Source organism: Chamaea fasciata, unplaced genomic scaffold, assembly GCF_029207755.1.
Source record: "Chamaea fasciata isolate MVZ Bird 193981 ecotype frontalis unplaced genomic scaffold, bChaFas1.0.hap1 SCAF_5, whole genome shotgun sequence".
In the NCBI taxonomy this organism is placed as follows: domain Eukaryota; kingdom Metazoa; phylum Chordata; class Aves; order Passeriformes; family Sylviidae; genus Chamaea; species Chamaea fasciata.
This window is the reverse complement of record NW_027094090.1, coordinates 34,398,715-34,425,718: the sequence shown is the minus strand read 5'-3', so window position 1 is coordinate 34,425,718 and position 27,004 is coordinate 34,398,715. Positions and strand designations below refer to the sequence as shown.

At 37.3% G+C, this 27,004-nt stretch overlaps 1 protein-coding gene across 1 annotated transcript; it reads right to left on the bottom strand.

Moving 5' to 3' along the window:
* Positions 1-27,004, bottom strand: CAND1 (cullin associated and neddylation dissociated 1). Its single transcript, XM_066183207.1, has 15 exons — positions 26,784-27,004; positions 22,274-22,417; positions 15,362-15,516; positions 13,476-13,599; positions 12,804-13,060; positions 12,616-12,721; positions 11,968-12,113; positions 10,632-10,924; positions 9,831-9,972; positions 7,711-9,204; positions 6,855-6,950; positions 4,948-5,117; positions 4,690-4,854; positions 4,354-4,461; positions 1-3,291 (listed from the first exon to the last, which is right to left on the bottom strand). The coding sequence occupies exons 1-15, from the start codon at positions 26,849-26,851 to the stop codon at positions 3,067-3,069; spliced, it is 3,693 nt and encodes a 1,230-aa protein (XP_066039304.1). The 5' UTR covers positions 26,852-27,004; the 3' UTR covers positions 1-3,066.

The following is a 27,004-nucleotide window of genomic DNA, read 5'->3' as shown; positions in this document are numbered from 1 at the left end:
AGTAGTACAGCTCTCTTTATTTTGTCAACTGCTATATTAGATGCCATACTTGGAAGGAAAATTATATAAAAAATAAATTTACATGATTGAAGTGCAGCGTTCTTGAAGTACTCATAGGTTTCAATTTATAATCTTAGAAAAAAAAATCCTTCTGTAAGGATGGCAAGTTCTTTCACTGAAAAACAGAGCATGAAGTATTTTTGAGGTACAAAAATATTTTAACCCAAGAATCTACAATGTGAGGACTGGCCAACCATTTTTATATTATGCACAAGCTTGTTAACTGGTCTCAATTGTCTATGTGCAAAGTGATCAAAAATACTACAGAAAGTTCTAATTTTACCAAACATCCTAAGAACAGCCTTTCAGAATGCTGGTTTTGCTTTAGTGAGAGAAATTTCCTATTTCAGTTTCAAATATCTAGCATTTAAAAAACAGCTACAGGTATTCCTGACACCTTCTTAAACAGAATTACATGAACATAATTGATCTAAATGCATAAACACACCAGACTTATACAAATACTTGGATATACAGAGGGAAAACCAAAGAAAACTTTCAATCTAGTGATCCAGTAAAAGTGAGTGGAATTTCAACACCTAACATGGTTAGATTTTGTAACACGAAAAACTTATCTCAGTAATTATGGTGCAGTTACAATCTTTATGAATTTGTCTTCCACATCATCAAAAAAAATAACTGCTACATGGCGAAAACCACACTCAGAATTTCTGCAATTTACAGGGAAGACTTAGTTCTTATGTTCCCACCTGCTTTGTCAGTGATCAGAGTGAAGATTACTCTTCTGCAAGAAAGCATTCACTACATAATATAGCTCAACCTTCCCTTCTGTCCTTAAGCTTGCTCCACTGTAAAGTACTGTAAAATAAAGTGAAGATGATCTGCCTCCACCACATCAGGTGTTATGGTAGCACATAAGCACACACTGATCTCTCAACTATGAATATTCTGGTCACTTACCGTTGTCAACTACTCCCTTCTCCTATTTTAGCCTCACAGTTCATGGTTATCATACCATTCTCACACCTAACTTTAGATCTATAAAACATTTTAATATACTCTGAAAACTTAATGCAAAAAGTTCGAAGATTAGTCTGACAACTAATTAGCACAACAGATTCTTAATTAGGAGGCCTGTATATTGCTGCAACTAAGAGTAGATGAGTTACACAGTAAGATAACATATACCTAATTCACAGTGCTTTTTCTACTGTATGGTTTATCTCTAGTCATCCCACTCCTTTTCATGACATTTAGATATGTTGGTATGTTTAATCTCATTTATTTCTACTTCTAGAAGACAATTGTTACATTAGTATGAAGACTTTGGAGACAGAGAAAGCTACATTTTCAAAAATTTCTACAGCATTAGAATTGTTACTATTGAATGAGTTCATAGACTTCTTTGTTCAGGTCTGTCTATTATAAAATGTACCAATATCTCCTCTGCTTTTCCCAAGCTGCAAGCACGTAAGGTGAAGATTTTGCCCCCAAGCCCCAATGCTCACAGTAAACTGTCTCTGAGGTCATAAAAATGAATGCTTTTTTAGTCCCACAGCAGCTTATGCCACATACCCATGTAACAGGTTTCCAAAATATCAAACTAGCTAAAAAAATACCAGTTAACTAAAAAATTAAAATTCATATCTGACTTGGGAAAAAAAAAAAAAAAAAAAAAGACAACTAAGCAGTTGCATTAAACAAGTAATGAAGCAGCGGTCCCCCACCTTTTTGTTATAAATTCCCAAATCCAGTTCATTGTGGCACTGCCAGCTATCCACTTCTGGTCCATTTCTAAATTACCTCAGTGTATCCGCAGAAGAATGTTTTCTTCTGTTTGGTCTCTATCTCTCTGCAGCCTTTTGGCCATTCCCTGTTTCCTGTCTCACCAGAATACTGTATGACACTTGCAGCATTGCCTACTGCTGGTTCCATGTGCCAGAACAAAATGAGGGCCTGGCAACACTTGTCTAGGTAACACCATATATCGTGCCTTAACAAAAGCTGTCAGATGAAGAATAGGAGATAGAATCCACTGAAGAAACTTCCTTCATACTTTTATAACAAAAGCAAAGTTGAGTCCCGAATTCAGGAACCACTGAGCAGCTCTTGTTATCTCTGCTCATTTTACCTCCATCTTGTTTCCTTCCAATCTTATGGTTTGTCCACCTCAACTCCAGTGGATTCAGTCTTAGGGAATGAAAACCCATGAAAACTGCAGAAGTTGTCATGTTTACTGAAAGAACATCTGCAGGGTCATATTACTGGCATTTTAAAACGCCAGGTTAAGACAACAAACTTTCATTCATCTCTTCCTGTATGAATGGCCTGTATGTCAAAATACCTGACAACTGCACTGATACAGTAGAACTTATTTTAACTTGCATTACGAATAAACTGCACATGCTGTTTTACAGACAATATATATTTGTAAACTTGCTCATGCAAAATTAGTGTGTACAACAGGGATATTGGTTTTCTAATCCCCACAGCTGTAAAAATGACATTTATGTCTGCTCTTTTTGAACTGTGCCCAAACTCTCTTTTTAATATAACAAATCTTACACATAATTCATCTGCCAGCCAAACCAATTTATGAAGCTGAAACAAAAAAGAATAAAAAGTTATACAAAAAATATGGTGCACCTGGACACTTGATTCCCACCTTCCCCCCCCCCCCTTTTGTTTACAAGTAGAAAGAATGAATAAAAGAAAAAAAAATCATGGTCACAAAATTTCGACACTTTAATCCTAAACATTACAGGGCAAATGGATGTTGGAATTTATTTCCATACACCATGAGTCAACTTTTTAATTCCCAAATGTGGCCAAATCCACTAAAACAAGAGTGGTTAAACTCTGGACTATGGAAATACATTTCTGGAATAAATGCTAGAAAAGCAATTATGGGAAAGCCAACTGTCTCCATAAAGGTAAATAAAGTGGAACAATGTGTAGATTAGATACTTTTTCCGTTTTTTACTCATAACCTGTCAATTCAGTGCATCATATGGTTCAACATAATGGTCCCCATTAGACAAACATTTAACTAGTGTCCATTGATTCCAAGTTAGTGGATGATGAATCTTTTTGGATACTTTCAAAGATGGCTGCCAGCTCAGGGTTAGAGCTTATCTGTGACTGAAATTCACTCATTAATGGACTCTTCTCTGCTTCTGGAATGGTTAGAAGTGCTGCTACAGCTCTCATAGCAGACCGTTTTAGTTCATCTTGCTTTTCAAACTCCTGTTTCACTGAGTTTGCCTTCACCTACGGAAAAAATGAAAATATGCTTGAAACTTTATTCAACCCTCCCTCTATACTACTCAAAAAATGTACATAAAAAAAAAATATATTTCCTCACAAAATGATCTAAGCTCTTAAAAAAACCAACCAAACAAAAAATATGCTCAAATATCTTTTTTAGCAGAATTTTTACCAGCAGTTTACAAATAGACTGAAGCTTCAACACTGCAAGGTAGGCAAGAAGTTGTAACCTGCCAAGTCAGTCACCAAATCAGAGCAACTATAGCAGCCAACCTTTAGCTAGTAAGGTCAGTAAATTACTTTAAACTGCTATTTTCACAGTACTCCCAGCTTCCAGAGAACAGAACTTTTTAAAGAAGCTGACCCTCATTAGAATAACCGCTTAACCTTCTGTTGTTATTCTCAAAGATATTTCAGTGATCCAAACATAAATTAAAATTAAAGACAGTCAATTTTCATGATGTGAACAATAGCAGACTAGAGTAATGGAAAAGCAAAGTAAATCAGGCAATAAATGACTGTCAGAGCATGCAGGTGAATCAAGACCAGAGCAGGAATGGAAGGTGACTAACTATAAAGATCCAATAATCCTGTAATATAAATGAAGAAGAGGTGGGGTAAATGACAAAAAGGCTAACAGAAGTCTAGACAGAAAGTCTAACAAAACCAGGACTACTTTACACTGCCTTCATCAGCCAAATCCTTGTCTGAAACAACATCATCACCAGAAGTCAGAAAGACTCTCAGTATTTCAGTTTCACTATTTATAATGAAGTGAGATTTACAAGTTGCCCAAGTGGCAGCTAAATTTTTAAGGAACAAAAGAAAAGGCATCAAAGAAACAAAGGACTTTTAAAAAGAACCTTACAAATCTACCTCTCCATCTGTAATTTAAATAAATTTAACACTTGTACAAAGATGCATTCATTTCTAATCTAATTATCCTGCCTACTGCAGCTAATCATCTATAACTCAGGCTGCAGCAGTAGAGATATTCTTTAAACATGAGTTCATTTATATTTCTCTAAGAAAACACAAAATAATGAACTTATTAAGCTGAAATACCTTAGTTGTACATGTAGCACGCAAAGGTTCGACGAGCCTGTCCAATCTCTGCAGCACTGCGCTCGGACAAAGGGTAGACAGTCTCACCAACATTAAAAAGGTCAGCATCTAGGGTGAGGAAAAAACCCAATTCAACAACAGTTATGCCCAGTACATATATGGAGATGTATTTCCCACCGTGCTATACAGCCTTTTAAACAGTCACACTTTAATGAAAATTGCAAATGTAGTGAAGTACTTAAGCATAAGAAGTAGTATTTTTACTATTTTAGTATATTCACTATTTGAAATCCTTTGACAAAGTCACTGCTTTCACAGAGAAAAATGACAGCTAACCTTAATATCATAGTGATCCTTTAGACCATCTTCAACATGGTTTAAGAATTCAAATATATCTAGTCTATCCAAACAGCTATCCAATAGAGTATACATGCACTCAAAAGCTGCTTTCCTTATGTCCAACCCATCATCAACTGTATGCTTAAATGGTCCCATTTCCACCTGTCAGGGAACAAAAAAAAAAAAGTTAAGTAATACACTTCTTTTAAAACAATCTACTTACATGTTTAGCATTGTTTTTCTCAGTTAACTCACCTCTCTGATTAATTCCTTTCTGACTTTTGTTTCATTGTAAAGATGAGGAAGCACAGTATCTAAGAGGTCCCTTATCAAAGATGGTTTATTGTGGGCAGCTGAATTAAATGTCACTAGGGCTACTCTCCTGACATTGAGATCTGGGTCCTCCAGAGTTTTCAGAAAATCACCTGCAATCACACACAGAAAGAAAGCAACCTATGAGGATCTTTTCCATTTGCAACTTTAAAAATATCTTTGCTTAGTTTTTAAACTTTCAAAAATACATACTTAGTGCAGGCATTATCTTAATCTAACAGACACTTGCTATTTCAGTATGATTACACAAATAAAGGATTAATTATAATAATATGAAAAGTATAAATATAATTGATGTATAGTATTTCATATAATGAAACAGTAGCAGAAGAAACACCATCAAAATAAACGGCCATTACAATGACATATGAACTTTTTTTCTGAAGATACAGCATGGAAATTAATGAAAACCACATTTAACCTTTCCTTTTCTCTATTTATTAAAATTCTCTCAAAACATGCATTAGAAAATTCATTTCAATCTCTGCAGTTCAGGAATTCGAGAACACCTCTTAAGGAAACTATCAACATACTTGTTTTTAACCCCCAAATTGGCATATACTGAGAATATCTAAATTACTATAAAATAGACCTACTCAGTATATATTAACCTCTCCCATCCCACCCTACCTTTGGGCATTTTTAAATTAGACTTTTCTATACTTCTATAATACATCCTTGTTAAAATAAAACTCCATGAATATATCCTCAATGTTTGTGAAGTTGTACTAGCAACTTCCATGAGGAATGAACATTTCCTAAGGAGAAAACCAACAAGGTGTAAAAACAAAGTAACTCTTATATCCACCAAAAAGCTGGCTAACAAAACTCAAAATTAGTGTGATTTTTAAAGCACTAGATACTGATAGTTTTTTGATTGAATAATCAATAAGTATTTCCAGAAACCAAAGGGGCAGGGCAGCTTCAGTGGGAGGGGAAAAACACCTACAAGCATAATTCTTGAATATATTTCTTTAAAAAAGAAAAAGGACAGGGATAAAAATAACACACAGTAAACTGACTTAATTTCTCTATAAATAAAAATCTTGCTCTTCATAAAACTTTATGCTTTTAGGCAAAATTTTTTTCCCTCCTATTAGGTTAGGAAGCATAGACTATTTTTTTTACAGATCTTTAGACCTGTAATTAAACAAGCATAAAACATTCATAACATTAAAAAAGCCTACAATACTTTGTTAAACAAATGAGAAAAGAAGAAAGCCCCAGCACTGCAAAAGTCTTTGTCATACAGATGTTACACTGAAAGCTCTGATTACTTTATCCCTGTATAAAAATATACACAATTCCAAATGCTTTCAGACTGTAAGCATTACAGAATCATAACAACCTATATTTACAATTCAAAACCTTCTAATATTCAGAATAATTCACACAAGCATACATGTTTTAAGTGACTGAACATCAAATATTTTCAAGATCACACTTCTTGTAAATATAGTACATCTTACACGCTAAACATAGTACATCTTACTACATCAAACTGATATAATTTGGCAAAAACATGGGAAAAGAAATCAGTTTTTGGGTCCCATCCTACTAAAAACACTAGCTTCTTGTATTGCCCATCACAAAGTAAATACACAGAATTTTTAATGACACAATTTTTATTGCTCAGAATTCAAATAAATTCGTGTCAATAGAAATAATTGGCTACTGTGGAAGTATCTTGTAACTCTTCCAAAAGCTGTCATTAGCAGTTAATTCTAGCACCTTCAAAATATTTATTCCTGGTAACACAGAAGACAAATTTTAAATGTAATTCTCTTGCCTGGAAACATAGAAGCTATCAGTATAAGCTGAGTACTTACCTATGCAGTTCTTCAAGAGTGGGTCTATGGGTTGTGGATGATCAGAAATAGTAAACTTAACAGCAGTAACCACTGAACTTCGAGCATATGAGGACCCTAATATGAAACGAAAGTGTGAACATGCAAGATTAAAACAGAACAATGGAATCTAAATCATGCTCAACGCCACTCATTCCTCTCAGACTTCTAATACTCTTAAAAACAGCAAACAAGAAATGCTATTTATTACTAGCAATGCAATACGTAACTCAAACCTATGGATAGAACATTTGAAACAGAAAAAATACCATGACACTGTAATAAGCATGCAATGTTATCTCCTATTGAAAATTTGAGCAATAAGCCTATTAAAAGATTATTTATGATCACACATAGGCCTACAAAAAATTCTCCCCTTTACAGCAGAAGCATGTGAAGAAAATACATGAAGACAGTTCTTGATATGAGACTGATTATTGAATTATGCACAAAGATCTTTCCTAATTCTTAAAAACTTCAGAATCCTTATCTGAAAATTAGGAATATAGTAATTTACACCAAAAGGTCAAAATGTTGCATTTTTTAATTTGTCCCTTAGTTGCCCATGCTCCTTCCCCTTCAAGTTTATAGCACTTCCTTAAACATAACACTGTTAATGGAAATATAAAGTCTGAAAGCAGAACACAAGTAATTCTTGTTGTGCATGACTAACAACTTCTAGTAAAAGCAGAAGACCTTACCCTTCCATTGCTGGGGGAGGGGAGCAAAACTTCAAGACACAATGTTTTTTAAGCAAATAATTTGAAAAACTAGATCCATTTATTAAGGCGTATCATAAAGCCATCTGCTCCAATACATACATGCATTACTTACTCACCTGATGCCAAGTATCCCTTGAGTCGTGGAAGCAGAGTCTCTGGGTCTATCAACGTAAGCTTGCCCAAGCATTCAGCAACAACATTCCTTGTACCCTCTTCTGCACATTCACAGTGTTTCAGGAGTAAGGCCCAGATGTTCTCAACATATGGTTTGAGACCAACCACTGACGCAGAGCTAATTATTTCTTTCAAGGAATGCAAAAGAAGGTATTGCCTCTTAGGTTGACTGGTTATTTCTTGTAGGACAAATGGCAGATACTCAGGAAGATTGCCAACACTAATACTGCCTAAGGCATATGATGCTGCTGACTTGACTTCTTCACTAGGAGAAGAGAATGCTTCCAGTATTACAGACTTCAGCTCGATTTGTCCACTTAAGTCAATGTGATGCCCAACTTCCCCAAGAGAAAGCAAAGCCAAAAGACGAATGGAATCTGTGGACCTCGAGTTCTTAACGTCTTGAATGAACTGACCTACTACAGCTGGTCCTTCCTTAGGGCAGGCTCGAGTAAGGGCAGCAACACATTTGGCAATAGAATAATAAGACTGCTTGTGAGTAAGTGCTGTGCTCTGTGAGTACACTGGACCCGTTAACATGCGCAGTAAATCCATATAGCCTAAATTATTTGTACCAGTCACAACCAAAGCTTGGAAAAATTCTAGCATGGCACTAAGCGCTCCACCCTGAAGTAGGGGTGATCTTACCAGCCCAATAAGTTCATTGAGAATGGAGCCACTAATCTTTGACAGGGAGGAAGGATATACTTTAGCCAGTGTTGTCAGAAAACTGATGGCCATCTGTGATACATGCATATCACTTTCGCTAATCAGAGGTGGAAGCTCATCCAGGACTGCATCAATCATGGCAGCCGTCAAGCTGTCACTGTAATTCTTAATTAAAATATCTAACGCAGAAAGAGTGCCCAGCTTCAAAGCTCGCTGGTTCTTTCTCAGAAAAGAAGCAAGAATGGGAACTCCTTCTCCAAGGATTGGTCTCAAATCTATCTTCAAAGGAGAACCAGCAATCAATGTCATGGCCTTCACTGTAGTTAACCGAGTGATCTCATTCTTCAGTCTCTCTAGAAAGATCTGAAGTGTACTAGGCAGGTCTGTGCCTAGACTGTCACCAAGGCTACAAATTATTTGACCCATGCAAGATATTGCCCTTTCTTTCACCTCCTGATCAATGTCAGCAGCCTTTAATCTCTTGATTGTACAAGTAAACAAATCTTTGATGTAAGGAGTAGCATCAAAGGAAGTAGGCTGGTCTAAAGGACGAATAACTTTCACAAGTTGTTGAGTAACCAAAAGTGCCTCTGATGTTATCTTGTAAAATGGGTCACCAACACAAGCTACAACTGGAGGTACCAATGCTTGAACATGAGGATGAAAGACTTGGGGAGAATGATTGCAGAGGATCACATACAAACAGGACAAAGCATCTATCTTCAGATTAGAAGAACTTGATTTGTCATTCAGTGAAAAAATTATTCCTGGAAGAAACAAAAAAAAATGTATTTTTAGGGCAGGTATTTATAGTCTGCTAGAACACTTCAAAATTTCCAAAGGCAGGCAGCTATACTGAATTTATGTCTTCCGGCTCCCTATCCTTCTGAATGCTTCCAAATCCCTTTCATCACTTATTCAACCAATTAGCTTTTAAGCTTCCTCTATCAAAAAACATGGGTTATTCAATGGTTTATGACATATTTTCTTAATTATAAAGAAATTCTGGACCTTTAACATTTCCAACCTTACCTCTGACCATTACTTCAAATTTCAACATTTTAAGTTTTAAAAGCTAAGCTACGGAAAATATTTTTCTCTGTTTGGATGGAAAAGAAGGCAGTTTGATTTAGTAACTAAGAATCAAATTAACTTTTTTTTTTTAATAAAGAAGAAAAACCCTTCAATCTTCTTTTCAAGATTAATGAAATATATGACTAAAATATTTATATGGATACACATAATAACTGATTATTCTGCCGTTTTCTTTCAACAGAAGCCACACTGGAAAGCTTTTGCAAAAAGCACTGTCAAGACTTAAGTATTTTAATGTTTCAGAACTTCCCATACCATTTATTAGTAAGCATTTCAGTTAATGCTGTGTTTCTCATACCTGGAACAAGTACAGGAACATGTTGTGTTAGGGCTCCAGGTAACACATTTACTAGCTCAGTCAGCATGTTAAAGCAGCACTGACGAGTCTTCACACTTTTCTCCTTCATCTGTTTGTGCAAGGCTTTAACTATGTTGGGAACCTGTAATCACCACACATCTGTTAATTGATTCAATAGCTGGCATTTCTGTCATTACTGATCACTAGGGGGATATAAAGAAATATGTGCATCCTAACCCCCTGATTTCTCTACAGAACTTGAGAACTTGCAGAAACACTGGGAAATAAAGATCGAAAATAATCGCTTTAAAAAAGTAATTTAGTTTTGAAAGGTGATTTGCATTAATAAAACTGCAGAGAGCACCAATTGAAAAGTCACCTAAATAATTCACTTAGAAGAAGTTTTTCAGCAGTATCCTTTTTATTTTGCAAATAAAATATGTTGCCGCAGATAAAGTTTTATCTTGATCATTAGTGCTTATGTCTGGATACAGAATGCACAAAGTAACTTTTGCTTTGGCAATTTGGCTAAACAACATTCGACATGCAAATTTTACAGGTGAGTAAACAACTGAAATTAAATAAGCCCATTTGTACAAGTCAATTTCAGTTTCTAAGACTGCAGCCTTTCTTTGGGCCAGTCTACCCAGCTTGCTCTCTCTGTTAGTACTACAGGAATAAACTGATCTGTGTATGAGGAAAGCACGAAAAAGCACACTGAATGAACTATCCTTATGAAGAGAGTGCAATTTCAACACGTCTTCTCAAGACACAAAGATAACATAAATCTTCACAAATAACCTGACTCTGAAGCATCGTCAAAGGCGTCTCTCCTTGTTCCATTGCATCAGGATCACAAAGCCAGCTTTGCACAGGTCGAGTTTGTTTTAAAAGTGAAAGATATGCATGAAAAACATCTGCTTTAACATTCTCCTCACGTTCTTTGAATCTGGCTATTAAAGCAGGAGATACAGTCTTGTAGAATTCTGGAAGCATTTCGTGTCGTGTGCTAACCACAGCATCCAGACATTTAGCAGCTGCACGCCTCACTTTCCAGCTCATGTCATCATCATCACTATATTCATCATCACTCCCTTGAAAAAATAAATTATGCATATGTTCAAGTCTAGACAAGCAAAGCATCAAGTTTTATTTTAAACAATTAAAAAGAACACAGTTGGGTTCTTTGCATAAGATACATGAAGAAATAGGTTCAAAATTACGTTAAAAACCATACATATAAAAAGCCTTCTAAACAGCCTAACTTGTAATTCTCAGCCGATTTTTTCACACTAGTCTTCGACACATATTAATTTAAACTGCAAATAGGAAAAGGAGCTCCCCATCATATTTCCAGCCTGACTACTGATTTAAAGCATATTCTTCTTTATTCATGACATAAACAATAAAGCAACGGCGAATACTAGCTGATCAAGATTCAACTAATTAATCTGTCTGCTTCTTTCTAGAGGTAAAGCAAATTATACAGCATCGTCCAAAATAACAAAAAGGTATAAAATCAACAATACAGATTTTTCAGGACTTAAAGCAACGACTGTACAGCTCACTCCTTCCTTAAGTAATGAGAATGTTATGCCCCCAGTTCAGATTACTTGTGTGTCCAAGTTTTCACAAAGCTTATATCTGGCAATGCTTGTCACCATATTAGAAATAAAATACCTTATGCCTTTCAGCCTGAAACACTTTTATCCTACAGAAAAATACTGAGTCTTTTTCAATCTATTCTGATTTTATGCATTAGGTACCAATATATTATAATGGAAAGTAGTGAGAAGCCTTTCCCATGCTGTATGTGTATTTTCAATTCCTTAACTGATGTTCTCACTTTAGTTATATCACGCCACACACTTCTGCCTTTTTCCACCTTTCAAGTATTTTAAAATATTTGTCTTGTATTTTATGTTCACACTCAGAATTTCTGATCTTCAGCAACAATATCCTATACTTTTATTCCAATGAGTTCATTAGCCATGCTTAAAAGAAGTACAAATTTGAATGAAAGTACACAAGTCATTCAAATGCTGGTAATCAGGAGTATTCCTACCCATAACAAGTTTCTCAGATGGGTGCAGGATCAAAAGCCCACCCTCTCCCAAAAACCAAAAAGAGAACATACCTTGATCATCATCATCACCACCATCAGCATCCATAGCATTTTCATCTTCATCTTCATCATCATAATTGTAATTAGGATCATAAGTAAGATATTTAAGACAAATGTTTATAATAGTAGATACATGAGGATAAACTTCCTTAGGACACCTGCGGAACATAAAAACACAATCAATGTCAAATTACTTTGAAGTAGTAAAATATTCCTAAAAGATTTCATGTTGCACACTGTACTTTGGAGACAGTAGCCAAAACAACATCAAGGCATCCATCTGAACTACAGAAATTCGAAGGGAAGGTCAGAAAGGGCAATGCCATTTTGTAACAGAATCTGCTAGATCTGAAGGTTGCAAAGGACTCAGATATGCCTTTGGATACCAATTTTTTATCACCGCTATTGGACACAAATATTATTAGATTACTTCCCACCTCTTGTTTGCACAAGTAGCAATGGCACAGTAGAAAGTTTGCAGAGTACAGACATAACATACTGCTTAAGAGTTAAGTTACAAGATAGAGTTATAGGAACTGTTCCAGCTCAAAGCTTACAAGAGTATTTTGTATGAAGGAGGCTGTCTCTTGACAGTTTAGAACCAAATGACATGCTATAGATCTTAAGAAAGCCTGAAATAGGTACCCATGAATGACCTACCTCCTAACAAAAGATTCAAAGGCTTGAATGCAGTACTCTCGCAGTTCATCATCATCGACATTACAAAACTTTACAACCAAGGGAATTATTTTCTCAAGATATTCTCCTGGTAAGAGAAAAAAATTAGCTAAGTAATTACTCTCACTGAAAAACTTCAAAGTACGAGATAATTTATATATTTTTCTTACCTATTCTATGACCTGCTTGCCTACTGATAGCAGCAATACACTGTATATAGGTCCTAGTTGTTGACATGGAATCATTTTTAGACAGCTCTGTCAACAGATGTTCAATGAGGTCAACAAAAACCATATTGCCACAACTCATAACCAGGTGACCAAGAGCAATGATGGTTCTTTTCCTCACAGCAAGTCTTGGGCTGGTCAGCTGGGGGAGCAGACAGGTCAGAATTGAAGGATGGAAGTTAACAAGCAGTCCTCCTTGCCTTAAAACAGACAAAACACAAACTCAAAACCAATTGAATCTAGATAACCTTGTTCATACACTGTAAAACAATCCTTCAAATATTCCCCAAACATTACAAAGATTCCAATCAAATCTTTAAATTTCAGGTTTTGGAACTTTTTAGAAGAAGAAATGAGTTTAAAATATAACCTCAAAGCAAATAACATTAAAATAAGCTTAAAACTACAGTTCAGAAGACTAAATAACAATTGATCTATCAACCAATTATCTTCAATACGATCACTTATTTTTTCTAAATTTTCATCTATACGTAATACTACCGTATCATTTCATATGACTTTGAACAATTTAATTTTAACATTTGGAAAACTGAAGTTCAAGCTTTAAGGAGTATTTATGAGCATTCACCAGCATATAAAAGGAGGGATGTTTACCTGCTCAGCATATCAGCCATGATATCCAGTGCCTCCAGTTGAACAGACACATCTTCCTGCTTGGCTATAGCACTAGTGAGACGCCCTGTGATCTTTTTGCAAACATTAGCTGCTAAAGCAGAACCTGCAAGTACAACAAAACCTCAGCATTTCCATAATATTAAAAAAATACAGCTTTTAACACCAGAGATGATGTTTGTGACTATGGAAAGCAACCCAATCTACATAAAGAGGCTTTTCCCAACCAACAAAACAAACAGCTACTCTGTTTGCAATGTCATGTATGCTCTGCATTAGAGGTGAAAGACTATATATGTATAAACATACTAAAGCAGGAGGGCTTCTTGTCCCAGAAGAACAACAGAAGAACACTCTTTTGAAAGAGCAAGCAGTGGAAAGTGAAAGCCACAACAAGTCTAGAGCAATAAATGAAAGGACTATAGGTAAAAACGAAGACATAAACTATATGGTAAAGAAAAGCACAGAAGTAGATAAAGCCACATGTAACGGCAAGAAAGAAAAGGCAAAATAAAATTATTTTGCACAAGAATCTACTTAAAAACTAAGTACCTGAAATACTACTGAAACATTTGAGAAAGGGGGGAAAACTTATATCGCAAGTATTTTAAAATACAAGTAAGAATGTCTTTATAACAACTTCATAGTTCCCCCTTCCTCCAATTGTCTAACATTGTTTCAAGTAATTATGGGAAGGAACTCAAGTCATGATAATGACTGCCAGTGGTTAGTACTCATCTTCACCTGCAAGAAATTCTTCTAGTCACGTTTTGCAAATTTCAATGTGACATTAATACCATTGCAATTGATGGTAAATCTAGTTTATATATAGTGTTCATTCTTAACTACAACTAAAATTAAAACATAACAAGTGGACAGTCCAATGTGTTACCATGGAGGCTAGGAAAAAGAGACAAGACAACAATCTGTGTTTGAGCTGCGAGCAAGAAATAACATGTTGTTTAGTTTTCCATTAGGAATATTAATTATATTGAAGGACTTTGCTACATTTTTGTTTGAGCTTTACATCCATGCAAAAATCTCCTTTTGTTTTGTGCAGGCAAAAGAGTAAAAGCTTAAAACAACTTACTTAAAATTACTTATTTATGTAAAGCTTATGCATCTCACTGCTGCTTGATAGAAGCAAGATTCACATGTCAATTTTCAAAAAGGATATTAAAATCACAGCTTTTTTTTATTTCAAGAGATCTCAGTCTCTAAAAATGTAATTTCCAAAGCCTTCCTAATCACTCTCTATTCTCATTCATATCCTACACTATGATATCTGAAAAGCACTTGAGTAAAAAAGTAATGCTATTAACTGATGAGCTGTTCAACATTAGTTTCTCTTTTAGAGGAAAGACTGCCTTCATTTAAACCTGCAGGTAAGACTTTCACTAATTTAACAGGCAACTGCCAGAAACACAAGGTACTCCCCAAAACAATTCCTAGAAAGTGAGACAAGAAACCAGATGGTTAAAGAAAAATACAGAAGTTGTAAACAATTTTAAAGTGTATTATCAACCAAAGACCAAAATGTGATTTAGCTATTACCACAGCCCAGATGTGCTCCACCAGGCAATTATTAAAATAGAAGATTATATTGAAGTTGTTATGCTGAAGTTCATATTATCTGAGTTTGTTTTCCACATTAATGCAATCCTTCAGTTTAAAAAAGTTCTTAAACTAGTAAAATTTGGCAATATAGTCAGAGAAACTGAAAAGGTGTTTGTTCCATGTTTTTACCCTAACTGAAACCAGTTACAATGCTAAATTAACTGAATCATCTTCCCCAAAACCTGAAACTTCTTTATTTTTTTGAATTAGTAAATACAACTACATAAAGTCTTAAGTACAAAATGCCTTACCACTGGAAGCTGGGGGAAGTTCTCCAATCACAGTTTTAAGACCAATGCTTGAAATGTCACGTAACTGTTCTTTATCTGAAAGCATGTTTGTACAGAGGGTATCTACAATGGTCTCCACTTGATACTCCTTCACTTTACTCACCAGAGGTCCCAGGCTGTATAAACAACAGAAGAGTATTAAATTGGCAACAAAAATTATTTCAGTATTTTGCATTCAAATCATAAACTTGAGGTTGGTTTTGGTAGCAACACAAAGCCGAATTTTAAAAATGGAAAACCTTTGTCTGGTTGGACTGATAACTTGCCGCCATAAATCTAGTACCAAAATACTCATTTAGTACATGTTTTTTATTTGGAGCTAGAAATATGCTGTATGTTCTGTATGGCTGTTCTGCTTCAGCCTCAAAGCCAGAGGTCCTCTTCCTTCTCAGTTCACAACAAGATTTGTAACAAAAATTAACCTAGCCAGAGCCATCAGTTTACATGCTTGACCATCAGTGCCTGAGTAATTCACAGACAAGTAAACAATATTCTTAATTACTGCATCTTTATTCTATACAACATTTGGATTCAGGTCATGGCTCTATGCAGTAAGACAAACCAAAAATACATCTTAAATCCCCAAACCTGTTGTATGCACCCGAATTCTGCTACCCTTTTTTCCCATGTCCAAGAATTCACAGGGGCAAGACCTAATTATTACAAAAAATGCCCAGCAGAAGCAAAAGGCAAGAAGCAAGACATGCAAATAGGTGGAGAACATGGACATGCAAGGCCTTGCACTCAAGCACTATGTGTGACTTATTGCATGACAGTAACCAGAGTAAGGTTCAGAGTTTTGTCCGTCAGCGGTCTGTCACCATGTTGAGCAAACCTGGAGCTTCTCTTTCGATGGCCATGCTCACAATGCCTTAGCTCCCATGAACTCAGAACAGTGTTTGCACGTGAGGCACAACACTTAAGATTAACAACCAGGAATATGCAATTCCCAAGGCAATCACACCTAGCACTTTCCCTGCCTTCCTTCAGAAACCATAACCTGCTTGGTTTCTTTCTCTCCTTACCCACCCTATCCATGTGGTAAAACCTGCTGAAAATACATTGGGGAGGGCAGAGAAGGGGTAGGCATAGAGGTAGAGCAAAAGCAAAACTTATTTGCCAAAACCAGGCACTGAAGTATCACTTACAACTAACACAGTTCCATTAATGCACAGAACTAGGAACTAATCTGACATTAGTCAAACTAGGGCACAGACATCGGAAACTGATGCTTTATGATCACATCAATGCCACAAATTCAGAAAGATTGCAATTTACTCTATTTGCAGAGTATTTAATGGAGATTTACAGATAACCTTAAAATAAATACAGGAGAACAACTTTGGGGTTACATTTTTAGAAGATACAGCACGCACATTATTTCAAGAAACTGTTAGTTGAGATACTGACTGGTATCTGATTAAAGGCATAAAAAGAAACCCTTTAATGCACAGAAATGAAGATGTAGTGGATGGTTTCTCACTTGCTTCAGCAGATCCTGCAGAAATGAACAGCTCTGACAGAGCCCCCTTCCTTAAAAGCAGTCAGAACTCATGCCCTAACCTGACATTGCCCTTTAATTCAGGGAAAGAGCACTACGGGTTTCTTTAGATTCAATTAAACTATCTCTACAGCCACTAGATCCCTGAGAGTAGGGAGGGGTTTAGAGGACCAATCCACAATCTAATCTGGTAATTTTACTGCTTCAATTATGTTAAATTAATAATGCATTATTAAAATAATTTCTGAACACTAATACTGGTAAAGACTTTTTGCCTCTAACTGAAAAACTCCTGATAAATCTGTACACAAACATCTGTAAACACAGATTATTACCAATAATTATCTCTGACACACAAATACATCAAGCCATCCCTGGCTGCAGTTGAAACATTTTCTCCAGTTGCTGAAAAAGCTTACAGCTTTCTTCACAACTTGATTTGACTCTTCAGTCAAGCTTTCCCTTCACCATGATTCATTGACACATCTATATATAGAGTTTCTCTTCAAATACACACCACTGTCAGTCAGTGGCTACTTACAGCACTGTTGCATGCATCTACTCTTGGTGCATGGTAAATTGTTTTAAAAACACAAGCACAAATCAACTCGAACAGAAACCCATAGAATTCCAAGGTACAATGACTCCATAGTAGTCCAGAGAAATTAAATTCCCTGTGCATTTCAGTCAACAGATTACAGTGTACAAGATTAAAAACCCCTTGTTTTAAACCTGAACTGTTGAACAACTACTGAATTCTTTTGATTAAAATATGCTTATTTTTCAAATGCAACCTATTAGTAATTAATATAGTCACAGCAAAGGCCAGTCAATCAGATTCATCTCAGCTAAGAATCTGAAACACTTTTTTGCTAATGTTTTAAAGATGATCAAACCACTGGAATGATATTAACACAAACTATAAGTTTCTGGAAAGGATTAAGCCATACTTTACCTGAATCAGCATCTTCAGTTTGATTTATTCAACCGATTAGTTCAGTAAAGCAGACATAACACTTGTGAAGTAAATTTTGTAAAAGACTACCCTCAAGTTTTTCTGGCCGTCAAAATCAGTAAATATCATTTATAGACCTTATTATTAGTCCCAGATTACAAATCAATCTTACCAGAAATTGAAAATACACTATAAACTTCTTGTATCAAATCAGTTCTGACTACAAAGCTTTTGCACTTAAGCATGTATTTTACACACTTAAAGGCCATTTTGGATAGTTTTAAGTGCTCTTCAATCTTTTCCTTTTCACTAGCCAATAATTTGTGTCTAGGTTCTCTCAAAGTAAAAAGCTCATTCAGTTTCCTATGGAAATAAAAAGTAGCCCACTGTCTCCTTTAAGTTACACACATTTGGAAATAAAAGGTGTACATTGCATAGTTCCATATTAGGAAGCAGGACACCAACATACAATCTATTACAATCTCCAAACAGCATATTTGAACAGCACATTCATTTACAAGGAAGAATTAAAATTCACAAATTAAAAAACCCCACATTATTCAAATCACTAGTATAGCTTGATGTGCAGTAGTGTACTACCAAAGCACACAAAATGCTTTAAAGCTGCTGAACTGGATCAGCCACACAGCAGCCAATAGATGCATCATCCTGTTCACAGTAATGACTCAGACTCACAGAGTCAGGCAGAGCACCCTGTATTGAACTGTGCCCAGAGAAGTCAGCCTGATAAAAGAAGAGAAACTACAGTATCACAAAGGAGGAATCATGGAAAGTGCTTACTTTAATCCCACCTTTTTTTCACCATAGATAGATCTGGGTATGTTTGGCCTACTGGTTTCAGGAAATATTTCACAGTGTGAACCAAGAAAAATTTCTACGTGTAGGTTTAAATGGCAGAATATCAAAGTGTTAAAAATGAGAAACAGTTCATCCTTGATCTGCAACCCTGAACACATGAAACAATTAATGTGCAATTTGGGCCAAGAGAGCATTACCAAGATTATCAGCAATGAGGAACAAGCAATACCAACACAATACCTACACTTAGAGAAACCGGGCTGTTTGACTATGCCAGATGCCCATAATCTTTAAAAAGCCACAGGCACTGTAACTATTGCTGCCATCAGGTGCACAGGATACCATGCAGGACTACACTGACAGCTAAAAACTAAGGATATGCTGTAAGAATAGCTTTTTCCACACTGGCTGACAGTAAAAACAGCCTATGACTATCAGGTATAACATAAACCATTTCTTTAAAAAATGGAGACAACAAAAATACATTTAATATTTTACATGTAATTAAGACAAACAAGGTAAACAACCTGCTGTTACTGATATAGGTTTTATCTACTGCCTGAAGCACAAAGCTTAACAAATGAAACTCAGCTCCCTTCTGTAGGGTCAAAGATTAGAGCAGGCCAATTTTACTTCAAGAGTACCAATACAGCTCATTAATTTTCATTTTGATTCAGAAATGAACTGGACAATCATTTTGCAAGGTAGCGACCCAAATGTCCATGAAGCCAAAAACTGACTTCTGCTTTGCTTTTACATGGTTTATCCAAATCAGCATAATGTAATTGAAAGGGGCAAAACAAAATCACCAGTGTGCCTTGTAGAGATAATAAGAAAAAAGTTTACCGGCTTTTTAACCAATAGATCTCTTCTTACTCAAGCGTGAAAGCAGCAGCAGATAAGGCAAAACCAGGAACAATGCTCACTTGTTGCTACACTTGCCTAAAAATATATACTGCTTTACAGTTGCTCTGAGTTGCTTCAAATCAACTCTTTTCAGTGACCTCGAGAATCAAATCTTCAAAGAGCGACTCTTATGCAAGGGGTTTTTCCATTGATCTACCTGTAGAGGAAGTTCCCCATACAAGCTGCAACATTTTTTTTTCTCCCCTCCTCAAGGAAAAAAATCTATCTCAAGTGCAGATTGAAAAGTACATTGGATTGTCTTAAATCCTCTTCCCGTGACAGAGGGAACTAATACGACACCAAGGGTCTGATGAAAGTTACTGCAGATAGTCTCTAAAGTTCACCACTGCATTTAAATTAAGAGAGGTCTAAACACAGTTTATGCTTTCATCAGCTGGAAGTGCCAAGAAATCCTTAACAGAAATATACAAGAGCACAAAATATTTAAAATAAAAAAGCCAAGAAAAGAATGCTGGCTGAAATTAACTTTCCAATGAATCAGGCTCACACCCAGTGTTGTAGTAGATGGAAGACTTCATACCAGCATGAACTGTCATAAAAAACCTAGAGCTTACTAGTGTTCAGCCTCTCCATCCTTCACCCCCACCAATGCTTCTACCAAAAGGTAAATTGCAGAAGGAAAGCACTAAGCCAGAAGAGAACTAAGTCCCTAAACCAGTCTGTAACAAAACCAGGTAAGAAGCAGTGTGAGAAAAGGAACAAGGAGTACAAGAATGGCAAACAGGAAGCAGCCACAGCATTAGGCTCAAAACTGTCATGAACTGGGAGTAGAACCTGCATTAAGGAGAGAATACTCTAAAAGAGTGGTGGGGGGGTTTTTTGTATGCAAAGCATAGCTGCAAGTGATTGGGACACAAACAAAAACCAAAACCAGTAAAACACAACTTGATGTGTTACAGAATGTACATGTCCACCTCCTACATGGATGTTCACAATTCACCTGCAAACTTCTCCATGATGTTTCTTGTCCCATGAAAGTAAATTTAACACTGTTCCTTAACATTATTTGGATTTCGCAAAAACACTCCAAACTTGAAAGAGATTCAGTCACATTAGTTAAATCCAAGAGTTTTATCAATATATCAAAGTAAGCTTTAAAAATTGAAGAACTGTTAAGAAGAACAGGATGTGCACACACACACAGGAAGTCATCTATTTTCTCATTCTCTTCCCTTTGCAATCTTTCTTTAATGTTTTAGTAAGTATTACTTGTACTTTAGATCCTAAATTCTAACACGGCCATTAAAGATCGCGGTATATGTATATATTAACCTAAATTTCAGGACAGCTTTAAGATGTACATTAGAAATGGGTATTGCATGTATGCTAGAATGTAACTTTTCCACAAAATGCCATTGCACACAAAGACAATTCTAAGCCTGAGTCAAGTTTCACAACAATATGCTCTTCTGATTGAGTACAAGCCATCTGTTTCAAAGCCATGAAACCATGGGAAACTCAGACATTCCAGAAGTTTGAATTAAAAAGAAGCAGGGTATTCTGTGTTGTTAGGAAAAGGAGGTGGCTAAGACACATTTTAACAACACTGCACCCCTGGTGACAGTAGCAAAAAAGTAGTGACAATTATAGTGCTAATATACCTAATATTGCTAATATCTGGCTTGAAACTTGACATTCCTACAGCAGTTTGTCTGTGCAAGGTTTTGGTTACCATCACTTAAAACACATCAGAAGCTGAAGCAAGCACTGCTTCTAAGTACATAAGCAGAGCTACACACAGGCTTTTTCTGCTTTGCTAGTCTGACAGGGCAAACTACAGAGAATAACAAGCTGAAACAAACTTGGCTAGTCACAATGTGAAACTTCTCAAGTTCTTGTCTACCAAGTTTACTTCAATCCATACCTCGTGGAATATAAGTAGTGTATATGGAGTATTAAGAAAAATAACCTGAGCTCACACACAAGAAACATTCTCAGGAACACTATATCCCTCTTAAGAAAGGCCCTCTTTAAAGCACACAAAAAGTCAGAATGGCCAAGAAAAAAGTCGTAAGAAATGTAGCCCTTATTCAAAGGGTGCTCTGGAAAAGTCACACCATATATAAAGCTCAATAAAGTGAGGAAGGGAGTACAGTGAAGCAACAGAAGCCTCTGAAAGGCAAGTAAATGCACCCTGATCCCATAAAACATTTACAGTTCCTGTAAAGCTTGTAAAACCATTAGCACAGTATTCTGAATGCTGCTGAAGAGGTAAGTTCCACATTTGATAACGGAGGCCATATCTTTACCATTTCATGTTTTCATCTCTGCTTGAAAACATCTCCAATACTACAATTCTTTCCCTGCACATCATCTAAAGTCTCACCATCAAGTATCAATGTGGCAACTACCACAGAATTATAAGCTTTTTGTATCTATTTAGTAATCAAGAATTATCACCAAAGAACAAGTGTGTCACTCAAATACTTTCAGCAAGGACTGCATGAGCTGTTTGGTGCCTGAAACCCCAAATATTAATCCCCAATGTCAATAAAACATAGTTTTTTGTGTTACAACAATTAAGGCTGATAGTCTACAAGAACAAGGGTTCCTTTGTGGACAGCAATTTCAACATTATTTTGTGTCGCAGTAGTCGTTTGAGTTTTCAAAAGTGCTTTGTATTGTTCAGTCATTATACAATTCTTTACATCACAGAAAAAAAAATACCTACCATTTAACAGCTAAGTTTTGCACCTCACCATTTTTATCTTCCAGTAATTTCAAAATCATCTTCACCACCTTTCTTTCACTGTCATCATCCAGCTTGATAGAATCTTTCTGTAGTTCTGTCATCAAGTCATTAGTAGCCATAAACCTGACAAAAGATGAGATAATTATTGCTAAAGGGATATGGGTTATTCACAGTGCTCAGGATTCAAGACTCTCAGTTTCCATAATTTGTTATCAAAATCTTATTTAACTTTGAATTATTCTTGTCTGTTTTGTGATGCAAGTAGCATTTATAAAACAAAGGATGAAAAACTGTATTTGAAAATGACAGTAACTTTGAGTTAGGTCATCATCTTTCTCTTATGAGAACAGCTACATATTTCACATCCAGCACTTACATTACATTCCACATGATCTCCACAAAGAAAAACTGACACTTTCACAGATTTTAAATTATCCTTTCATAAGATATGCTGCTGTTGTAAAAAACAAGATTTTTTTAAAACTTTGGTTAAAAAAAATGGTCTCTGCTCTGAGTTGATTTTAAAACAAGTTTTAAGCATGAAGAAAAATACAGTTTCTCAAACATTCTCCCATAAAATTCACAAAAGCCAAACTTTAATTAACGAAGGGAGAAATAAAAGTTAAGCTTATGTTCCATGTGTTTTTCATTTTCTTGCCTTGTACAGACTAGCTTGTTTACAGCCCAGAAAACAGCTGATCACATTTATCCAACTCACAATACAGGGCGCCACAGTAAGGAACAAAATTAATTCTTGAGAGATCAAGCAAATAAAATCATCATTCATACCAATTAATTTACTACTTAATAACAGTCATATCCACCAACAGAAGAACATACTGAAAAATTACTTTCCAAAAATATTGCCTTTATGCCTTCTGTTTCTTTTCTTTCTGGAGTCTGTTTCACAATCCATTTTTCTTTTGTAAGTGCCCTGTCTACTCAGAAGCAGCAATACAGATGTAATACTCAATTACAAACCCCATGGGCTTCAGTACCACCACCAACCCCCATTCAAAACTCCAAACAAGCATTTGTAGTTAACCAGTTCAGGGTGACATCTGGACTTCAGGCACATCAGCCTCAAGCAGACACCACTTTAGCTCAGGTCATGCTTGGAAAGTTATCTCTGCAGCCTGACGTGCCAGATACTACTTTTTACTGAAAACAAAAGCCAAGACTGCATAATCTTAAAATGCATCACAAATGCCAGATGTCTAACCTCACATAATGGACCTCAGCCTCACATAATGGACTTTGTCCTGTCTTTTAATAATTCCAGTCTATTAGTTTCAAGGTGTTTCTAAGATAAGACTTCACCCCTTTTTCACTCACTCCAACAGTCCCACTGAAGCAAGCCTGCAGTCTGACAGGAACCAGATGTGCACAAAAACAGGCTGTGGATGCAAAGCATCAGCTTTTAAGCACAGTAATGAAAAAGGCTTGGTAAGTAAGGGTAACAGACAGGACCTAATTTAAGGATACACACAAGTCACACAGTACTAGAACACTCAAAAACTGTCTCCAAGTTACTGCTGTATTTACCTGATTTTCTTAAAAACTGAATAACTTCCCTTCACTTCCTTGGTCAATAGTTCCTATTTCCTAGCCTTAGAAGTTCACGTCCACTCATCACCTACTTGTCAGTTCCTAAACTAAGCAGAGCATGCACATCCTCAGTGCACTAGCAGCCTCTGCACTCAACTACAACAGAGTTCTGGTAGACTTCTCCACTGAAACATGCAAACCAACCCAAATACCACAGTGGGGTGGCAAGACCAGGCAGCTTTAGTGTAAAGTAGCTGGCATTTAGAAACATAGTTTTAAGTAGTTTCAATGTGACTTTTAGTCACAACTCTCCCTGCCAGTACATCTTCAGGTGGTGCAAGGCAGGCAGCATGTCAGCAGCTCCTCACACCCTGCACTCAGAGCTGTCATTCTCCTGCTGCAGTGAGGACTCTCCTTCTCCCACAGCAAGACTGTAAACTGCCACCTTACCTGACTGCTCATTTTAGAACTTTAGCCCAAGTTCCCATGCGGACAATGAAACTGCAAGGATGTATGTACATCTTTCAAGAAGTACATATTCCAGCACTGCATGGGACAGATCAGTGTATCCAAGAAAAGGAGAATTACATTTTACAGTAGACCGCTTGCTTGAACCGTTGTTTTACACTCTGCTCCCTGACATCAACAAGATATTGCCTATTCAAATAGACGTGATCTAAGAACAAATGCACTTACAATTACTAGAACTAAATACTGTTTTATCCATTATGCAAATACACAATACACATAAAGTTTCATAAAATGTTACTCCGTAACAGCCAGTTGGTAAAGGTCTATTGTCACTCATTTTTTATGGTTTGTAAAGTTAGATTTTAATCTGTGTTAAAAAACCTTTTTTAATATTTGAGAATTTCAAAGTTGTAAAAAGCTACTAGAACAGATAATTTTTGAACTGTGCTCTACTAAAGGAACTACACAAGAAGTTTTAACTACACACAACTGGGAGGAAAAAAGTATTTGCTACAATTGCACTGCACAGTTATAACCCACCCCTTCTATACGGGAAGTTTTTCAATCATAAAAATCAGTATTTAGCACAAATCCACTGGAACTTACTGTAAGTCGTCCTCCCCATAAGTACAAAATAGAAATTTCACTTAATCACAGAAACAAATTAGCATGAAAACAGTAAAATATCTTGTAACATTTAGAGGAAAAAAAAATTCAGTCTTGTTTCAGAAGAATTTAAAGAAATCGGGCAATTTTAGTTTGCCTCTTTTTAGACTAATCAGTATTTTTTTTAATTTCCAAAATTTCTAGTCTGAACTCTCCAGGTAATATAATGCTATTAAAATTGGAAAGAAATTGACACAAAAATCCCAGATCAAATTTATGTCCAGTGCTAAAACACTTTGTCAAAACCTAACAGTATTATTCAAAACCCAACTCTATATATCACCACCTCTGTTTTCCTTTAGATTTTAATATATTAAGAAAAAACTTGTTTGGATGCCATCTACTTTTAATCATAAGCTAAGCATTGTGATGCTGCAGCAAAACAACAAAACCCAAGTGCATTTTATGCCTTTTCCCTGTTTGTATTGATACACTCTCATTGACAAGTAAAGCCTTCAAACTTGAATTTCTGGTTGCGCTAAATACCAAAACAATGTAACTCTTTTTAACCTAATGCTTTGCCAGAGGTATTGTGTAAATATATTATCCCTGCTGATTTTTAACAGTTTACTTGTATTATTTCATTTTCTGACAATTTGCATTTTATCTGCTATTAATTTACTACAAAGCAAGCAAATGATCCTGTGAAAAGCAGTGCTCCTGTGACAGATCCTGAACTCAAAATTAAATTCCAGTCTTGTCCCCATAAGACTTAACCGGATTTCTCTCTCTTGATGCACAGGGGCAGTACCAAACTACATGAGGAGCACAAAACCCCAGTGTCTAAAAGATGCAGCATCCAGAAGGATGTGAGCTTAGGATCACAGAATTGTCTGGGTTTGAAGGGAGCTCTGCAGATCATCGAGTCCTACCCCTCTGTGAAGATAGGGTCATCCAGAGCAGGTGACACAGGAACATGTCCAGGTGGGGTTTGAGTCTCCAGAGAGCGAGACTCCATGACCTCCCCCGGCAGCCTGTTCCAGTGCTCTGCCACCCTCAGTATAACAAAGTTCTTCCTCATGTTGAAGTGAAACTTATTGTGGTTTAGTTTATGGCCACTCCACGGAGTTCTATCTCTGGGCACCACTGAAAAGAGTCTGGCACCACCCCCTTGGCACCCACCTTTGAAATAACTGTATGCATTAATGAGGTCTCCTCTCTTCCCTAGACTAAACACACCCAGCTCCCTCAGTCTCTACCCATAAGGAGAATGCTCCAGTCCCTTTATCGTCGTGGCCCTCCACTGCACCCTCTTGAGTCTGCCGTGCTGGCTGTCCCTTCCTGCTTCTATTCGTAGAATCATAGGATCCATGTTTTTTGAAGCTGGGAAGAAACGAGGGAGGTCACCTCACCCGACCTCTGCTGCCCAAGGCAGGGTCAGCGACAGCTGATTGCTCAGGGCTCCGTCCCTTCGGCTTCTGAGCACCTGCGAGGTCGGGAATTCAGACCTCCACCCTCGCCTGTCCCCACGCGAGCCAGCAAACCTGGCGGCCGCTCGGCTTCTCCCAGCTGCTGGAAATCTCTGCCCACGACGCGTGGAGGCCGCAGCGGTGCCCGCACCGCCGCGCCCCATCCTTCACAGGCAGCGAGGAGGGGGACTCCCCTCACGGGAACTTTCTTCCCGGGGTAGCACCGGCAGATTCGCGCCCAGCCCGGGCCCGCGGCCCCGGGCCCGCCGCCGGGCACCTGCCCCCGCCCGGGCCGCCGCGGCACCAGGCCCGGGGCCGGCGCGCAGGCGGCCCCGGGGACAGCGCGGGCGCGGGGCCGGCTGAGGGCGCGGAAGGGCGGCGGCGGCGGGTCCCACCTGAAGTCCTTGTCGCTGGATGTCATTTTCTCCAGCAGGTTGGAGATGTGGTACGAGGCGCTCGCCATGTTGACGGACCCGGCCGGGGCGCGGGGAGGAGGGAGAGGAGGAGAGCTGAAGGCGGCGGCGGCGTCTTCCCGGCCTCGCCGGCTCCACTTGGCCCGCGCTGCAGGGGCCGGGCCGGGCCGGGCCGGGGGCGGCGGGGCGGGGGCGGCAGCTGC

Bases quoted from the DNA above. Each gene is read 5' to 3' on its own strand.
- CAND1 (XM_066183207.1), bottom strand. From the start codon at position 26,851: ATGGCGAGCGCCTCGTACCACATCTCCAACCTGCTGGAGAAAATGACA. The intron at 10,925-11,967 runs GTATGTTCTCTT...TATTTTTTCAAG, and splicing joins TGGTGATGATGATGATCAAG to GGAGTGATGATGAATATAGT. The intron at 9,973-10,631 runs GTTATTTGTGAA...TGGTGATTACAG, and splicing joins TGACGATGCTTCAGAGTCAG to GTTCCCAACATAGTTAAAGC.